This window comes from Setaria viridis, chromosome 7, assembly GCF_005286985.2.
Source record: "Setaria viridis chromosome 7, Setaria_viridis_v4.0, whole genome shotgun sequence".
Lineage (NCBI taxonomy): Eukaryota > Viridiplantae > Streptophyta > Magnoliopsida > Poales > Poaceae > Setaria > Setaria viridis.
Genome location: NC_048269.2, coordinates 21,746,726 through 21,764,940, shown reverse-complemented (window position 1 = coordinate 21,764,940; position 18,215 = coordinate 21,746,726). Strand labels below are relative to the sequence as shown.

Below are 18,215 nucleotides of genomic sequence, written 5' to 3'. Positions count from 1 at the left end.
AGGCCTTGGCCATTCAATTCAGTATCCAGGAATGGCATTTGGTTTCTGTTAGGCTTGTTGCAAGCACTGGGTAAACGAGCAGGATGAGGGCATGCTATCAGTTCTGAGTTCGGAGAAGAGATGAAAACATGGCCTCCGAATAACAAAGCAGACTGTAGGTTTATCGGCTGCAGGGGCAAATATCGACACACTGAACCCCAAGCCTAGAGAAGAAGCCATCTACATAGCCATTAGGCCAGGAAAACAGGCAATCAACGCAAAAACTAGCACCTGCATAAGACAGCCGTACGATGCAAAATCCAACTTGCACAAGAGCATGAAAGAACACAAATATTGAGACTAGATCAGAGAACGCGCAGGTAATCCGGAAACACATCCATCTCATGTGTAACACCATCATAATTCAGGGATTGTGTTCGCAACTTTCATATTCCTCAGCCTTTCAGGACAGAACAGTCATGGCTCACAGGCTCAGATTGTAGAGAACTATGCCATCTGAGTTGCTTACACTAGATCATAGCCCTTACTTTGTCCAGAGCTTGAGAAGAAGACATGGGCAATATCTTCCCCGTCTTACATGTATGTACTGAAACGTCAGCATGGGCAACTCAGAGAAGTGTCATGTGCCCCCAAATGCATATTCACTGAACAAATGAACTAAGGCTAGTCTGCTACAGGTGGAGAGAAGAATATTTGATTAGTAGATTGGCGCTGTGTCCAACTCGAATGACGAGCGTGACTTGCATTGCAATCTCAGACCAGGGAACACCAAGCGAAAAGCACCGCCAGTGTGACAAGGACCGGGATGTGCGTAGCATGAGCATGCATCCTGGTTGCGCCGGAATGTGTTGGAGCTGTGCTGCTGTTTGATCTGGCGGGAGGCAGGGGCGGCTCCGCCACGTCCGAGTCTGTGAGGAGCGGCATGGGAGCCAATGCTGGTGGTTGCGCAAGTTTGCTGATGATTTGCATGAGATCGCCAGCACGAGGAGGGGCCATGAAAATCGGCGCGCTGTTGCCCATGTTCATGCAACTGTTCACTGCAAAATAGAACTCATCGTGTGAGTACAACAGATTGACAGCTGCAAGTATTGTGGATGCTTTGTGATCTTAACACAGTACTATGCAAGACACACAACATGGCTAAGTGGCTAACTAAACTTACCCTTGTATCTTCGAGCTGTGGCAGGAAAATCAGTGATCAGCCCGTCCACTCCCGCGCCCTTAACATACGCATTGATCTGCACTGTCGCATCTGCGAAGAAGTCGTATGGCTGAGACACAAACTCATTCATGAGAGTGTAAACATAGACCGAGAGACCCGCAGTCTGCAGTGTCTGGACAAGATTGGTCTTGTACATTGTGAAATGGTGGGGTTCAGGGAAAACAGAGCTGGTATCAACGGATACGGCACTAGCAAACTTTTTGATGTCCACGAGGGAAGAAGGTGTGGCATCCCTGACTTCTTCGTTGATCATGTACACAAGATCGTACTTTGTTTGCTGCTTGAACTTCTCTAGAACTGAACTATTCGTCGACTGAATCATAACTTTCTGGGTAGTTTGATTGTTGTAACCAGCATCGCCAAGGGCTTTGATAACTGTATCAACCATGTCAAATCCAAGTTCCTCTGCCACAAAAGCGGCATGCTGCAAAATATGAACATCAAGTTAATTGAGGGCATGAATCTACTACTGGAAGTCAGGGACAATTTACATTTTTATGGGTTTTGTCTTCATTGATGTGCTTTAAGTACTACAATATGAAATAAATGCTAAGCTCTTGACAGAACCAATTAATGATTCAACAAAAGTGATAGGGGCAGCCAAATAGCCAGTATCATAGTAGTAAATAAGTGGATTTTGTTCTCTTCATGCACTTAAAGACTCACTATTAGCATGAATTCTCACCTCTATACTGATCATGATTCCTGATAAATCCTTATTCTTTGTGAAGTCCAAAAAGTCTGATAGTCTCATGAACTTTCCTGCATTCCTGTACCTCGGATTTCTATCCATTCTGTAGGTGGATAATGGGGTAGATATTATGGCTGTAAAGATGGAGAAAAGTTATCTCAGAATGCAGGCTTGATGCCAATGGCACAAACACAATAGCAGAGCAATAAAGCTGTCTAGCTGGTAGCTGGTCAACAAAATATATAAGTAGGCAATGAAAGATGATCCAGATCAGATAGCAGGTGACTTGATGAAGCAAAATAGCCAAGAAATATATAAATGATTTTGCACTTCATTCAATAGCAGAACCATTTCAATTCAACTTACGTCTCAGATTCTTTACAATGTCATCCCAAGTGAGGTTGAACGTAAAGACTCCTCGCGCACTCTGAATTTCTTTGATCACTGCCGTCTGAGAGGCAAATTGCGATCTTGCAACAGTAGTATCATCCATTAGATTAACTGAACTCATGCATACTAGCACTCCATCTTTGGTCACTTGGACAGGGCAATCAATGACATCTGCGCCATCATCAACTGCTTTTTGATAAGCTAGATCAGTGCAACCGGGGTAGTCCCCACTAGCACCATTGTGGGAAATAATAAGAGGTTTTCCTACATTCCGAAAGTGAGAAACTGGTGACTGGCAACAAATAAACATGAATCATAAAATAATACGAACAAAGGATCTACACATACCATGATCTGTGTTGCTTTTGTTTAAATTGGTAAAACACCCTGCACAACAAGATATAAACACTGTGGATGAGAACCAATAATCTTTATGTATCTTCAGATAAATCATATGAAGACAGAAAAAGTTCAAAATATGGCGATAAAGGCAGAAAAGCGTACTAGATGTTTGTGGCAAATGCTCTTTGCTTTATATGGAGAATTAACAACAATGTCATAGGAGTTTTAGATATTAATTCTCTCTCGATTTGTTAGTTTTCCTGCATATCAAGTTAGAGATAAGATCTTATAGTTACCTGCTGTATGCCTGTATCTATCCTAATGACTTGTTGAATTTTCTTGGGTACCAAGTTACATAGTTTGAGTTAAGGTTTATTAGGGCAATTAGCTAGATCTGTTCAGAACCTCTTGGCTTCAGCTGGTGCAAATCCAGCGGAAGGGCAATTTCACAGCCATCCAGTCCTCAGAATACAGAAACCAGTAGAAGCCTGATCCCCTGCTTTCTTCCCTCAGAAAATAAAATGGTAGAAAATTTTGAAGACCAAAATTGTGCTGATGTAAAACTAAACTTGTCGAAAGAATTAGGACTCACCAATTGCCTCTGATGGTGTAACAGGGAAATCAGTCAGTACACCATCAACAGAGAACACACCATTATCAATGAACGTCAGACATTCTGCTAAGGGATCGTAGCTGTAGTTGTAACTGATCATAAAGTCATTTGCAAAATCAGCGGCATAAATTTCCAACCCAGCTTTATGAGCATCATTGACAACTGAAGTGTGCGGCTGCAGATAATTATCTGCCGAAGTAGGCCAAATATAGCTCTTTGGGACAAGTATCCCGGATGCAAATGTCTTGACAAATGTAAGATTCTTCAACATGGAACCATACGTCTGGTTCATAGATGGTTCGAGAGTGCTCTCATCAAGATAGCGGAACACAAGCTTTGTCTTTTTGCTAACTCTTCCAAGTACGCTGGTGAGGAAGCTCACTTCAGGTGATGAGATATAATTGACAACAACACGCTTAGATACAGAAATGATATAATTCCTCATGCTTAGATTGAACTGGCTGTAAAACCTGTCATGCTGCAAATGGCATTATTTCAAGGTTACAGCGTGACAGCAGAAAACAGTCCAATGTGACCTACTATATGGAATTATATTCTTCAGTTGTACCTGAACATTGAGCCAAATTCCAGGAGGTTTGAATTTGGACCGCACATCTTCGACAGCAAGTGGTGGATAGAAATTTGAATCAAATCTGGGTGACCGGGAAGCGATTGACTGGATGACTGCATGGCATATATATCGCGATGAGTTAGATGAGTAAACGAATCATGTTGCTCAGATCATAGAAAGTTCAAAGCAAGAGGCATTTCCCCTTTCCTTTCACGAACGTGCCTAGGCACGTTTTTCATTAAAAGGGGAAGAGGCATTTCCCATTTCTTCATCTAATACTAACATGGCTACAGGCATTAACAACATCCAACATTTAGTGAGATAACTTAGACAGTATGATATCACTTACGAGACACTTGTCCAAGCTCAGTGTTATTGTAGTCTACAGAGAACCATCCTGATGTAGGCACGCCATTGACAAGGTAGCTCTTCTGACCCTGTGCATAGATATCTGCAATATTTGTGCAGTTGTCCATCTTTATGTCCGGCAGGCACAAGCCAACCTCATCCTTGGTTAGCCGAACATCACAGTATAGCACTGTATCCGGCGAGCTAGAATACTGCACAAATCCATAAGCATCTGGGCTTGAATCAGGGAACAGCCCTGAAAATCCACCCTTGGCTACGATTGCTGGAGCCTTGCCTGAAAAAACAGGCGTATTTGTTAGCCAAGGGGATGCCTGAAATGGTTGTTGGATCCTTAAATCTTTTCATCCGGAATGCATTCGAGAAGCAGGATTCTTATGCAAAATGAGGCATGCAGGTAGGATAAATCGTCAAGGAGACCAGGCTATATGTTTTGCTGTAACGATAAGAAATGTATAAGTGTACAGAGATACTATCAACGCACAGTCATGTACCAATCCTTCATCTCAAAAGCTGCTGCCAGGTCCTAAATGATAACACAACCATCAGCTGGAAGACTAGGCTACCAGAGGGGGAAGGACATCTTGATCAGTCCAAAACAACCCCCGGACGACCCAAAATCTAAAACCCTTAGCAGATTGTAGGAATTTCACGCAATGCTCGAATGGATGATAATCGAAAGAACAGGGCTAAAAGCAAAACAGACGTGCGCAAAAGAGGAATTTTGAGCAAAAATGAACTGGCGGCGTCCAAAAGGGTCATCAATCCTGAAGGAAAAGAAGAGGAGAATGGGGGATGTGTACCGCTCAATGTCTTCCAAGAAGTGGCCTTCTGCGCGGCGGCGACGCCCAGCCACAGCAGCATGAGCTGCGCGAGAACGGAACAGACATGGCAGGCCCTCATCTCCTCCGGCAGAGAGCGCCGCCCTCGGCGCAAGCACACAACTCCGTAAAAGAGCGGTCTGGACCGGAAATGCCGCCCCAAGGAGGCCAAGGAGGCAGCAAGAAACGAGAAATCCTTGAGCCGCAATGGCTATGTTGGATTTTGAGCCCCGAGACCGGGAGAGGGAGACGGAAATGGAGGCGGAAGGGAAGTAGTGCTGAGTTGCGTTGGGGAAGAAGAGGGGAGGGAGTGGAGACCAGGGGGGGAGGGAGAGGAAGGAGGTGGCAGCGGGGAAAAGTGGTGGGGTACTCCGTGTACTCGGGGAGTCGGGGGGAGTAGAGTAGTAGTGGTGGTCAAATAATGAGGAGAACAGCTGCCTCCAGCCTCCATTGATGGCTTCAGGGTCAGGATCAGGGCTGGTCGATCGTTTTGGGGATTCTTCAGGATCAGGACTGCTCGATCGATATGGGGGTGGCTTTACCCCTTTCTTCTCTCTGCAAGAATTTTGTGGATGCTGCTTGGTTAGTGACGCAAGTTAGGCAATAGCACTGTTTCTTTCACATTTCTTGCGAAAGTTGTGGCATCCATATTCTACGCCACACTTGTGGCGGTGCCAGGGATGGAGCGTGGCCGGCGGTGGCCGGCAAGCAAACAGCAAAACCTCCAAACGTCCACAGATTGGCAACCATATCTCCGTGAGAACGATGGTGCCATCTAAGACTTGGTTGGCGATGAGTACATTACTATCTTATTGTGACTTCACGTACGCGTGATAATTATTTCTCTTGTAAGAATAATAATACTATCTAAGACATAGCAGGCGACAAATACATCATCATCCTATTATGGCTCCACGTACGAGAGTCAGTATATTTAGCTTAGGTCAGTCTTAGGCATCGTTTGGATCCAATTTTGGATTATGAAAATCTGGATTTTGGATGGATTTTCAAAATCTGGATTTTGGGCAAAATCTGGATGGAATTGTTTGGATTCCTAGATTCCAAAATCTGATTTTATAGCTATTTGTTGCATACATGACTTTTTTGCCCTTGCTACCATTTCATAGCCAACCTGTTGCTCAATATCAGAAGAGGGGTAAATTAGTAATTTTCATGTGCAGAAGCTGGTGGAATCAAGCCTTTAGCAGATTATGGGATTCATAGAATTTGGAAAATTGGCTTCTGGAATCTGCACCAAAATCTGACCCGTTTGGAGCCACTCTGGATTCTAGATTCTAGATTCACATAATCTGCCATGCTCCAAACGGGGTCTTAGTGGAACTTCTACGTCAAACCTAGCTCAAATAACCTTCCGACCTAGGAGGCCGTTCGTGCTCGCTCATTAGCACCACCATTTCCTCGTCGTTTATGTATAAGAGACTGAGATTACGATCTCGGTCTCTAGCTAGTGCTCTAATCGCGTACTTGCATTTCAGTAATGTTAGCATTTACTATGCTTGCCGAAAGGAACACGAGTCATGACGCAAAAGTGTAAAGTTGTTTGGGTGGTTAAAGAAATCATGGCCGAACTAAACCTTGCTACAAGTACGGATCACCCGTGTTTTGGCAAAGCACCGTGGCGGGCGAACCAGCGGTGCGAACTTCCTGCCGCGTTTGTTTCGGCCAGCTTTCGCACTGGCGATGCTAGGTACGAGTAGGGTAAGCATCCAAAGCCAGGTGAGCAGGATGATGACGTAAGCGGTAACAGTAGCCGGACGGCTGGGCCTGGACCCGCGGCTCGCTGATTCAGGCTGACACAAGGGTGTCCTCGCCGAATAACGCTTAGGTGCAGTGCCGCGCAGGCCGACCAGGGCCTCACGCGCCCCAAGCTGACTGGCAGGCAGGCCGGTGGCTGCGCCCACCCAGGCAGGCTATCACCCGATCGGTGCGCCGCGCCCGCCTGCTCAACGCCGGGACGGCGGCAAAAGGAAAGGAAGGAAGGGTCCAACTGTCCAAGACTCCAAGGACAAGGAGCCGTGCGCGCGGGCCGTCGGTCCCGGCCTCCCGGGCGAGACGGCTCCGTCGGCTCTGGCGTTTTCCAAGACACGGGCTCCATGCGGGGAAAGTCGCCAGACTGGCCGCGCTCGCGGCATGCCCGGATCGCGTCGGGATTCGACGGGATCTGGTTGCGGGATCTGGATCGCGAGGCACGTTTGGTTAGCACACGTCGCTACCGAGGAGCACATGCATTTGCAGCGTGTACCGAGAACGACTGGACCTCGCGCCCTGCCTTACCCATGGCCGCGCGCAGCACCGGCTCATGGTCTCACGTCGCCGCCAGCTTGACGAGCGAAAATCCCTTCCGGAGGTTGCCTACCTCGGAGGGCATTTCAAACTGCCGTGGATTCCGAAATCAACGGAGCGAGAGCAGGCGAGAGGTGAGGTTATCAGAAAGAGGAGAGATTATCCTCCTCTCCTTTTCTCTTATTATTTTTTTATCTATATCCATCCTCCGTCTCCTCTGTCTACATTCCCGATGCTCTCTCTCCTCTGTCTACATTCCCGATGCTCTCTCTCCTCTCTCACATATCCTCTCTCTCATGCCAACAAGAGGAGTTGAGAGGAAGCAGAGGTGACAAGAAATGAGCGGCCGGCGATGGCGGTGCCTGGCGGCGCTGGCTTGCTGCGCGTGGAGGAGAGGCTGGGAGGAGAGGGGATCTGCAGGCTCCCTGGGCAGCGAGCTCCAACGTGGTGGAGGTAGCGCACCCCAGCGGATCCCGGCGATGACTCGTGCCCTCGTCGGATCTAGCGGGTCCATGGGGCTTCACTGACCTTTGTTGTAGGATCCATGGAGGAGCCCGACATTCATCACCATAACCGTGGAGGCGGCTGCATCGAGACTGCCATTCCCGAGATCCCCTCCACCATTGTGAAGGAGGATGCCCGATCTGTGGATGAGGAGGCTAGATTCGGCGGCTCCACATGCAAGGTTGCTCATAACGGATCTCATCTCCAGTTCTCCACCTCCTTCATGCCAGGTTGATTCGCCTTCTCCTCATTCCCTTTGATTGCATCTCAATCTTGAATGGTGTTGAATGGTGAATCTTCCTGTTGCTTCCATTCCTTTCTCTCGGATGTGAATCTCACATTTCCGTTTATTTTAAATTTTGAGTAGATTGGAAAGAATGGACCGGCAACAAGCGCGGCATTTGATTTTCCTTTTTTTTCTTCGCAAAGGTGCATGGAGCTTGCCAATATTGCATTTTTCATCAACCAAGTAGCCATCATGCATTCCATCTGTTGCTTTCCTTTCTTTTTTTCCTTTATGTTTTCCAACAAGGAACAATGCTAACAATCATGTATTCCATTTTGCAGTGTGAGTTTTGTGGTGTCGGATTTGGGATATTTAACTATTTGCCATCCTTATGGATGGCACTCCTTCAGTTGCCATCCTTACGGTTGCCCTCACATTTTTGCCACCCCTCTATAAATAAAGCAACGTATTTGCCATTTTTGCACACATGGCGCGCCAACTCATCCTGCCAGCATGGAATCGGGATGCGAAAGGACCAAATTGCTCCTACCTTATCCTTTCTGCCCAGGCGCGCCTCTGAACCAGCACCCGAGCGGGTTAAGGAGGGATTTTGCTAGTAGGAGCGGCTAATCATGCTCTGCTCGGCGTCAGTAGCATTCACGAGCAATCATACAACAATTTTTTTCCTCGACGCAAATTTTTACTCGACCTGTGTCCGTGTCCCAAATTTTTACTCGACGCAAATCCACCACAATTTTTTTCATTTCATCAACCAGTAACAGACCAACCAACAAGGTGAGCAATCAGACAACTTTTTTGACAGTTGGATACTCCCAGTCCAACCAACATGGTGAGCAATTAGACAATTTTATCACACAACAAGGTGAGCATACTCTCAGTTCCATGAGTCCAAACTCCAAAGTAATTGATATATGTCCTGTCAAGCAGTCAACTACATGATACATGAATGGTGAAAACCTTGCAGTGTCCAGTAAAACTAACGAGAGGTGGGAGGAGCAGACCAATCAGACAACTCAAGTAAAAGCATACAACTCAAGGGGAAACTCAAGTACTTCTACTTCTTTGCTGTTGAATTCTTTTTGACCTTGGTGGCCAACTGTTCCTTTCTTGGTGTCATCTTCTTGGCCACATTTGTTGCTTGCTCCAGTGGTGCCTCCAAAGCTAGCCTTCTGGACAAACAGCAAAAGAGATGGAACATCATGTTTAATCCATGGCTGGAAATGACACAGAAAGGGGAAAAAACAAACAGATGCAAGAATATAAGTCTTTAATAGGTGTACAGGTGCAAGAATATAAGGTTTTAGTAGTATTTCAACGTATACGCTACTTCATATCCTACACAAACAGCACAAGGATGCTTCAAATGGAACACATATGTGACATGTGTGACAAATATCACCTCTTAGTGGATTGTATTGATGTTGATGCTTCTGCTTCATTGGCTTTTGCTTCTGCTTCCTTGGCTGCTGCTATTGCTGCCTCCCTAGCTGCTGCTGCTCTTGTCCTAGGAGTTGTTAACACTATAGCTGAAGCAGAATCTTCCTTAGCCTTTTTCCTTCTAGCCTTGACGTGCTCTTCTTTGTTCTTTTCCTGCAAAACAATGTGTTCAGTATGTGAATGACAAAAATTAAAATAACTTGAAGTTTTAAATAACACACCTCTTCTTTGTCCCAGTTAGCTCACACCTCCAACTTCCCTTTCTATGCCCCTTTTCACCACAATCGTCACACTTTACTTGCCTTTTCACCTTACCAATTCTTTCCAGGCATGATGGTATTAAATCCTTTCTCAACTTCAGGCCATTGGTTCCTGTCAGTGATATTAGGGCATCCATCATATAATTGCCTGAACCTCTGCACAGAATAAGCCATATCCACAAATTTATCATAGTTTGGTTGCTTGTCAGTTGTGATCACAGTCAAGACATGTGAGCAAGGCTTTCCTGTCACTTGCCATTCCCTGCAGGTACACATGTGATCTTCGAGGTATACAACATGCCTTCTTACCTCTTCATCCTTGTAGATCTCTGTGATCTTAGCTTGATCAGGAAGGCCCTTGGTGACTTTGAGGTGGCCTAATCCCTTTGAGCTAGCATTTAGTTGATGAATGATAGCTAGCAGAATGACTCCATGAAGAGCTCTAGAGATCCTTCTCCTCTTTGCCATCATGATCTTACCCTTCTCCCTTATAGCATCTACCATACAGTGAAGTGGCAGATCTTTGAATTCTTTGATCCATGCATTCCATGACTCAGCTAGGTTGTTTAAGATGTAATCACACTTAATGTCAGTTGAAAATTTTGATCTAGCCCATAGAAGATTCTGGTGCTCTTGAAGCCATGTTTCTACATCTGGACTACCTTGAATTACTTTGTCCATGAAATACTTATGCTTCCTAGGTGCATAAGCCCTAGCTGCAGGGCACATGTTTGCTGCATACACTTCTCCTATAAAGTGTTTCTTCATGTTCTCCATGAGATGTCTGAAACATTCTCTCTGTTCTGCCCATGGAAAGACATGCTTGACTGCAGCTTCTAACCCCTTGCAAGCATCAGTGCATACAGCCAACTTTGGAAGTTCTCCAATGGCCTTTCTTAGTTGCTCCATGCACCAAATCCAGTCATCCTTGGTCTCTGATTGGAAGAACCCAAATGCTAATGGAAACATCCAATTATGACTATCTAAAGCTAATGTTGCAGGCATATGACCATTGCACTGCCCATTTAGGGCAGTGGAATCTATGCTAATACAAGGTCTACATCCATATAAAAATCCATCTATGCTACCCTTGAAAGCACAAAAGAATCTAGTAAAGTGCCTCTTGTTGCCAATTTTAATATTGTCTATCTCAACCACACTACCAGGTGCCCTCAATTCCACCTCTGCCTTGAACCTATACAACCAATCAAAAGAATCATCCCACTTACCAAAAAGTTTTTCTGCTGCTCTCTGTCTCCCATACCACACTGTCTGATAATTAATCTGGATTCTATACTTGTCTTCCAAAGCCTCCTGCACTTCTTTAGCACCCAAATTTGGCTTCCTCTACAGAAGGGGAATTGCCCTTTCAGCAACCCATGCTTAGCTAGCCATTGTGCCACACACTCTTCTTCTTGAAGCACACTTGTGGTCTTGGTTGTTTATTTGCACCTGCACATTGCAATAAACTTTAGTTCATGATCATAACACACACATAAAATAGATATGCATCTTATAAATAAAAGTATCTTATAAAATCTGGTTAGTAATTATACCCTGACACACCCATCTGCTTGTGTTCTAGCTCTAATTATCCAAGGGCATCCATTTCCTTGCAATATCCTCTAAATCTACTTTTATCAGATTTCTCTGTCCCAAGCTCAAACTCTTGCACTATAGCATGTTGCTTGACTGCCAATCTGAAATCAACCATGTAAGGATATACAGTACCGACTGCCATCTCTGGGTTGTTCCTGTCCCAATCCAACACTGGCTCTGAATGCTCATTGTCATGTACATCAATACGTGCGTCATTCATATCATGTAGAAGGTCTTCTGGAATGACTGGAATAGCAGCTTCTTCCTCAGCTGCTTGTGCTGCTCTCTCATCAGCTGCTTTGAATCACATTGCTTCAAATACAATTTCCTCATCAGCTAACATATAAGGTTCTCCATCTTGATCAGGATCAAGGATAATAGTCAACTGACTCCAATCAATAAGTTCAGCTACCTGTTCTAACTCTTCTGCTGAGGTAAATGTGTCACTTGCACCTTCAGTATGAGATGAAGGACATACTGGATTAGCATGACTAGTCACACTAGAACTGGCTTTGGACCAAGTTGAACTGTGCAGTGGTTGATATCTGGCCTTATCAACTACTTCAACGACAATATTTTCTATTTTCTCATTTAGTCTAGATCCAATCATCTTCTCAAAGTGCTCATTTTTACTAATCTTCCACTCAGCGGCACTATCAGAATCTACTGCCCACATCACAAGTTCTTGACTAGACCCCCAGATAATCTTGCTTGCCATATCAGTCACAAAGTTATCCAAATTATACCCAGAACATGTATCCACCCACAGATCATGCTATTGCTCTGCCATTTTGTCGTTGTCAAGATTTGCGGATCAAGACTCTAGACTAGTAAATTTCTTTTATGCGCGTAAGGCTTCGGATGGTGGCGTGGGAGACACGGGGTTAGACTGGTTCGGGCAAAAGGAGGCCCTACGTCCAGTATCGAGGCTGCTCGTGTTACCCACGCGGGGTTCTGTAGTAGGGGTTACAGATGGGCGAGAGAGGGAACTGATCCCAAGTCTCTTGAGTATGCTTGTGCTCTAAGGGGGTGTGAGTGTGTACTGTTTGCTTGAGAAAAAGAGTCTGAGTCCCTCTGTCTCAGGACCCCCGGTCCTCCTTTTATAGCGCAAGAAGGAGCTCGGGGTTACAGTTGAGACAGGCGTCAGGAGGAGAGGTAGAAAGGATAAGCTAAGTAGAAAAATAATACAAGGGGAGGGTCCCAAGGCCGCCGCTCTTGCTCCGGCCTCCGGTCCCTGTCAGCACATCCGGCGAGGGAGGGCGATTCCTTCCCGATCTTGTCGATGATCTCCCTGGTCGCCGTCGTCGTCGAGCGTGATGATGATCCTCAGCCTCGGCATCCGCGCCCGCCGAGGAGGAAGTCCGATTCTGTTGCCTCGCCGATTACCGTAAGACCCGGACGTCGCATCCCTGAAACTGCCGTTGGGAGCACGGCGCGCGAGAGCAAGCGATGCGCCCTCCTGTGCCGTTCGGCGCAGCTCATGACTACTCTGTGGCGAATCAGAAGGAGCCGCGGCCACTGCAGCTCGCGCCGCACGGCCGCGCACCGGTATTCGGGACCGGTTACGTTGGGGACGCCGCTCCCTTTTGGCTTGACAGGGCCGCGGCGTATTTGTGGCGAGGTCGATAGGGGGGCCCACGAGATCATCATCCTGATCCTCCAGTCCACGCCCGAGGCGAATATTCGTCTTGTGGACCCGAGCGAGTCCGACCCCTGCACCCAGGGTCGGGTGAGGCGGAGTTTTTGTGGTGGGGGTCGGGCGCTCCTGACCCCGGTCCCCTGGGTCGGGCGAGGCGGAGTTTAGTCTTCTAGGGGTCGGGAGCGTCCGACCCCGGGACTTCGGGTCGGGCGAGGCGGAGTTTAGTCTTCAAGGGGTCGGGAGCATCCAACCCCGGGACTCCGGATCGGGCGAAGCGGAGCCTCGCGGCGAGGGGTCGGGCGCTCCCGACCCTGGGACCGTGGTCGGGCGAGGCGGAGTCCCACCATCGAGGGGTCAGGATTGTCCGACCACGGGGCCCTGGGTCGGGCGAGACGGAGTGGGATGTTCTCTGCCTCTACTGGGTCGGCGGTAATCGTAATTACCGCAGGTGGGCCTAGGCCTTCATGACTGTTGCTTTAAGCGACATTAGGAGGTCGTTAATATTTCCCCCCAACACATTTCTATGATTCCATAGTCATGAATTGCCTAATATCCCGCACATTTAACAACTAATTTAAACGCATTGCCAGGATCAATCCTGACAGAATCATGAAGATACAACAATGTTGGAGTTAGAGAAATCCAACCCCAATACTATGACTACCATAGAACTCTACATTCATGGAAAGGGAGATGATTCACTTACCAAGGAGGGCACTCACTGGGTGTCATCTTCAGGTAGCGGCGCCGCCTTAGCTAGGATTCCAGATCGGTGCCACCACAGAGGACGTCGTCTCCTCCACGCTAATCCCCTCCGCTGCAATGCAAATCTAGCCGCGAGCACACTGCACGCACGCACAAACCAGGTTAGGAACCGAAGCACAACAGCCCACTTGCTCCTTGAAGCGGAACAACGGATCAGAGCCGGCAAAGAGAGGAGTGGCAGCACAGAGAGGGTTGAGGGTGGGCGTGCGCGGTGGGGAATTGCTGGTGGGCCCCAAGGGAGCAGCGACGGTGTCGGGTGCTCACTGGGTGGTGGCGCACAGAGAGGAGAGGGTCGAGGGCGGGCGCGTGCGGTGGGGAATCGCCAGTGGGCTCCAAAGGGATAGGCGGCGGCGGCGGGTGCTCACTGGGCGGCGGCGCCGGAGGGAAACGACCGGCGGCGGCGCAGGGATCCCAGCGGCACACGGAGGCCGTGATCCCCTTTGCGCACGGGAATGGGGAACCCACTCAGTTGCTGGTTCAGAGCGCGCCTGGGCAGAAAGGATAAGGCAGGGGCAATTTGGTTCTTTCGCATCCTGATTCCATGCTGGTAGGATGAGTTGGCGTGCCATGTGTGCAAAAATGGCAAATACATTGCTTCATTTACAGAGGGGTGGCAAAAAATGTAAGGGCAACCGTAAGGATGGCAACTGAAGTAGTGACATCCGTAAGGATGGCAAATAGTTAAATATCGCATCAGGTTTGAATGGAGAAGGATCCGCGCTGCAATGTTCCAATTCTTGTGTAGAGATGACAAAATTTGCAATCTATTTTTTGTATGGCACTTCATCTATAACAATTTGTAATGTGTTTGAATTTTTTTTGTATGATCTAGTTTGTGCGTGAATTCATATGATCGAAAATATAGGTAATTTTTTGGTGTGTTATTTTTTTAAACATCTACCTTCATGTAACAATTGGTGTGATGATATTTTTGTAAATATTCCATCGTCCTGCCGGAAAAATAAATAAATATTATATTTTTATGTTGTCGGTGTTTCGGATCGCCACCAGTGATTGTACGTCGCACTCTCCTTCTGATGGCTAGCACGCAAGAGATAAGGAGTTATACTGGTTTGGGAAAAATCCTTACGTCTAGTTTCTGCAGGAGTCACGGTGCTTCCAAGCAAGCGTTCGTGCAATGTGTGGGTATATGCATTGAATAAGAGAGAGAGAAAGGAGGCCCGGTTCAAGGCTAGAGACCGGGTAACAACATTGGAAAATGGAGGGGGTCCCCATCCTCAGAGGTCGGGGGTTATGGTGTGGACTTTGCACATCTTGTACAATGGCTCCTGTACAGCGTGGGTTGCTTATGCACGGCCTGACCTGCTCCATGGCGTGCTCCCATCCCGTCCGCCAACTCCGTAGCAGTGAACGGGATGGGTGATGTTGCTGTCGTCCGTACTGGTGACGAACAGGTGGGCTGTGATTAGTGGCGTCGACGGGGGGCGCCGCTCGTCCCAGCTTTCCCCAACCTCCCGACCTCTTTAGTACGCTCATGACCGCTCCATGCCGTAACATCTATCACTGGGTCCCACCTCGCCTACGGGATCGTAATGGGCCTAGCACGGTGGCATGGCCTCCTCGACGGCGAAGGCGATGATGACGCTGGGGCGTGTGGGCGCGTATGGCCATGCGTGGCCTCATCCTGCAGGCCATCGTGGGCAGTCCAAAGGGTGTAGCCTCACCCTCGGACCCCCTGTTTAAAGGTTGGCTCCCCTCCCTCGGTCATGTCTCCGGCATGGGGCGGTCAGGGGGGCCACGCCATGCATTTAATGCCTCTCGTACGGCGTAGGTCTTCATGAAGCAAGGAGTGGGTGAGGCGTTGTGGGCCCCTTGCGGGCCCCGCCTCGAGCTCCAACGAGTCGTGGCTCTTGTCTTCCGACAAGGGAGGTCGGGCGGTGGGCCGCAACGTCGTCTGGGCCGCTTCCAAGATGCTTCTAACTTTTGGACCTTTGGCCTTTTGGCACCTTATTGCCTTAGCCTCTTTCCTGAGGCTACCCGTCATATGTGCTTGTGAGGATTTTCAATATTTCATGGGCAATATTTTCCTTTATTTTTTCAATAAGTTAAAAAAAATATAATAGTCACGATACAGTGCTTCAGATAAGCCTGCTGTCTAAAGAATCTGTTGTCTAAATAAGCGGGCTATTTGGCAATCCTGATTATTTTTCATCGATTATCTGTCCTGATTGGTAAAATGACCTGAATGCCCCTAGGCTGATAATAGCTCATTTTTGTTGTGAATACGAGGAGAAGTCAATAATTGTAATACCTTTTGAGTTTGTTAAATTAAATAGAAATTATATTACAATAGCATCACGCAGCAATACCATCCACGATCAGGCATGAATGATTTCATCTATGGAGGCTATGAGCCTGGTGTCAGGCAGACGTGAGGCTCGGTCGAGCATAAATTGCTTTGAGAACCGCAGTACTTTCTAATTTGCTTGGAATGCCAAATTGTTCAGAAAAATGGAATATTATCTCTTAAAAGTTTCAAGCACTGTTAGTAGCACATTCCCTCGAGTTCCATGACGGGATCTGGGCACTAGGCAGAGGAATGGCGGGGAGGTGACTAGGAGCTGGCGGCGGGCAGGGACGCGAGCGGAGGGCAAGGAGGCGCGCGACGGAGGCCACGGAGGTGGCAGCCGCAGACGGACGCACGAGCACGTGGCGACCGCAAGGGTGGCTGCGGGTGGATGTGCGTCGGCGGAGGGAAGCGCGGGAGGTTGGCGGGCAGGCGCTGCAGGGGTATCTAAGGAAAAATCGGTCCGCTCGCCGGGTAAGCGTCCCTGAGGCCGTGTAGCGGAAAATCGGAGCACACATTGTATTCTCGATTGTGTCCTAAGCACTTAGGTGCTAAGAGAAAAATAAGCAGGATGTTTGGGTGGAATTATAGCTTATTTCTAATGATAAGCGCGAAATAAGCGAAAACAAACACGCCCCGCATCTTTTGACACCTTGTGTGCGCAGAGGTCCGGTACCTTGTTCCACATGTTATTTTATATTTAAAAATCAGTCATTAACTTGGTAACTACTCCTAACACAAATATCGAAGCGGAAATCCGATGGGTGTTGTAATGCCCGCCCCGGCATACCAGCATCGAATTGCCTTGTCCCTCGATGAGTGGCTGGCGGCGACGTGAGACCGGTACGGCCGCCGGTGGGTTGCCGGATTCATGGTGCAGTCGTACTCCGACCCCTTTTCTTCAGTACGCGACACGTCTTTGAAGATTTGAGCATTTTCTGACGATGAATTGAATTCTCGCAAAGAAAAAAGAATGGACCAACGGTAGCGCTATCTCATGACCAATGCAAGCGGCTGGCTTGCCCCTCTTGTGGTTTTCCCAAATGCTATATATGCACGTCGCTTTCCTCCTCTTTCTAACCTGCTTGATCGATCGATCGTTCTCTCCCTCAACCCTCACTTTCTACTTAAAGCCCGCACCTTCAGCTACAAATGCGTTTCTCCAGCTGCTGTACATTCTGCTCTTCGTCACGTGAGGCGAGCCTGCAAAACTGGCGACCATCTCGCTTGCTCCGATCTCCTCCATGTGTGGTTCCGCACCATTGTGAGATAAGCACGATGTCGAACCAAAGAACAGAATTGCTAAAAACTAAGTAGCAAGTACCTAACTCTATGTTCAAATTCCAAGTTGTTCCAATTCGATTAAATTTTTTTAGTCTCAAGTGCAGCAATGCATACACACCACACAGTAAAGGCGCGTTGGACCCGCTCTAGCTTTGAGGATCTGTCTAGCACAAACGAAGAGTCCAAAAGTTCAGACCAACGCACAAATGCTCCAGCAGTACACCTGACAGCGGCACAAATGTTCTTGCACGTACTGCGTCCCCAGGTCGGGCTGTCACGGAACTTGGACGCGCTAACAAAATCATTAGGTCCGGGTACGGTGGCGGTGCGCGATCGAGGTGGCGCGAGAGATTGCTCGCCAGTGGATCACAGGGCCCTCCTGTATCTGTAATTCTATATGCTTTTGATCCAGCCATGGCCAGCCGGCGTCCTCCTCCGCTCAAATGGATGGTACGTGCCATGCTGGGAGCGCTGTCTCTCGAAAAATTAGCAGGGCCTTCCTGTATCTATAATTCTATATTTTAGGCCAAACGGTTAGTGTTTTGTTTGTGACCAGGCCAAAGTTGAGATAGTAATAAAGTCGTGGCCCCGGAAAAAAATGGTACTAGTACTACATTAGTATCTTACTTATCATTCTTGAAGTTAGATCTCTTGAAACTGTGAGTCACTGGACAGGTGATGCTCACATATTGTCAACTTTTTTTTATTGATGATCACAAAAGTGCACAGCGTTGAAGCAGCGAACCACAGGACCCCCAAGTCAGCAGGGCAGTTGGTGCATCAACCAACCCAAGATCGAGGGCCGTTTTGTTTTGCTCCCCCAAACAGTGCCGCCAACCTCTGTGGCTCTGT

The 18,215-nt window shown here is 47.8% G+C and overlaps 1 protein-coding gene and 1 pseudogene across 1 annotated transcript; both read right to left on the bottom strand.

The window, feature by feature from the left end:
• Positions 1-360: 360 nt before the first annotated feature.
• On the bottom strand, positions 361-5,442 carry LOC117864188 (glycerophosphodiester phosphodiesterase GDPDL3). Its single transcript, XM_034748211.2, has 9 exons — positions 4,999-5,442; positions 4,179-4,472; positions 3,827-3,942; positions 3,238-3,736; positions 2,652-2,690; positions 2,280-2,567; positions 1,908-2,047; positions 1,163-1,646; positions 361-1,037 (listed from the first exon to the last, which is right to left on the bottom strand). The coding sequence occupies exons 1-9, from the start codon at positions 5,096-5,098 to the stop codon at positions 754-756; spliced, it is 2,244 nt and encodes a 747-aa protein (XP_034604102.1). The 5' UTR covers positions 5,099-5,442; the 3' UTR covers positions 361-753.
• Positions 5,443-9,125: 3,683 nt separating this feature from the next.
• On the bottom strand, positions 9,126-12,085 carry LOC140223474 (uncharacterized; annotated as a pseudogene).
• Between the last annotated feature and the right edge of the window lie 6,130 nt (positions 12,086-18,215).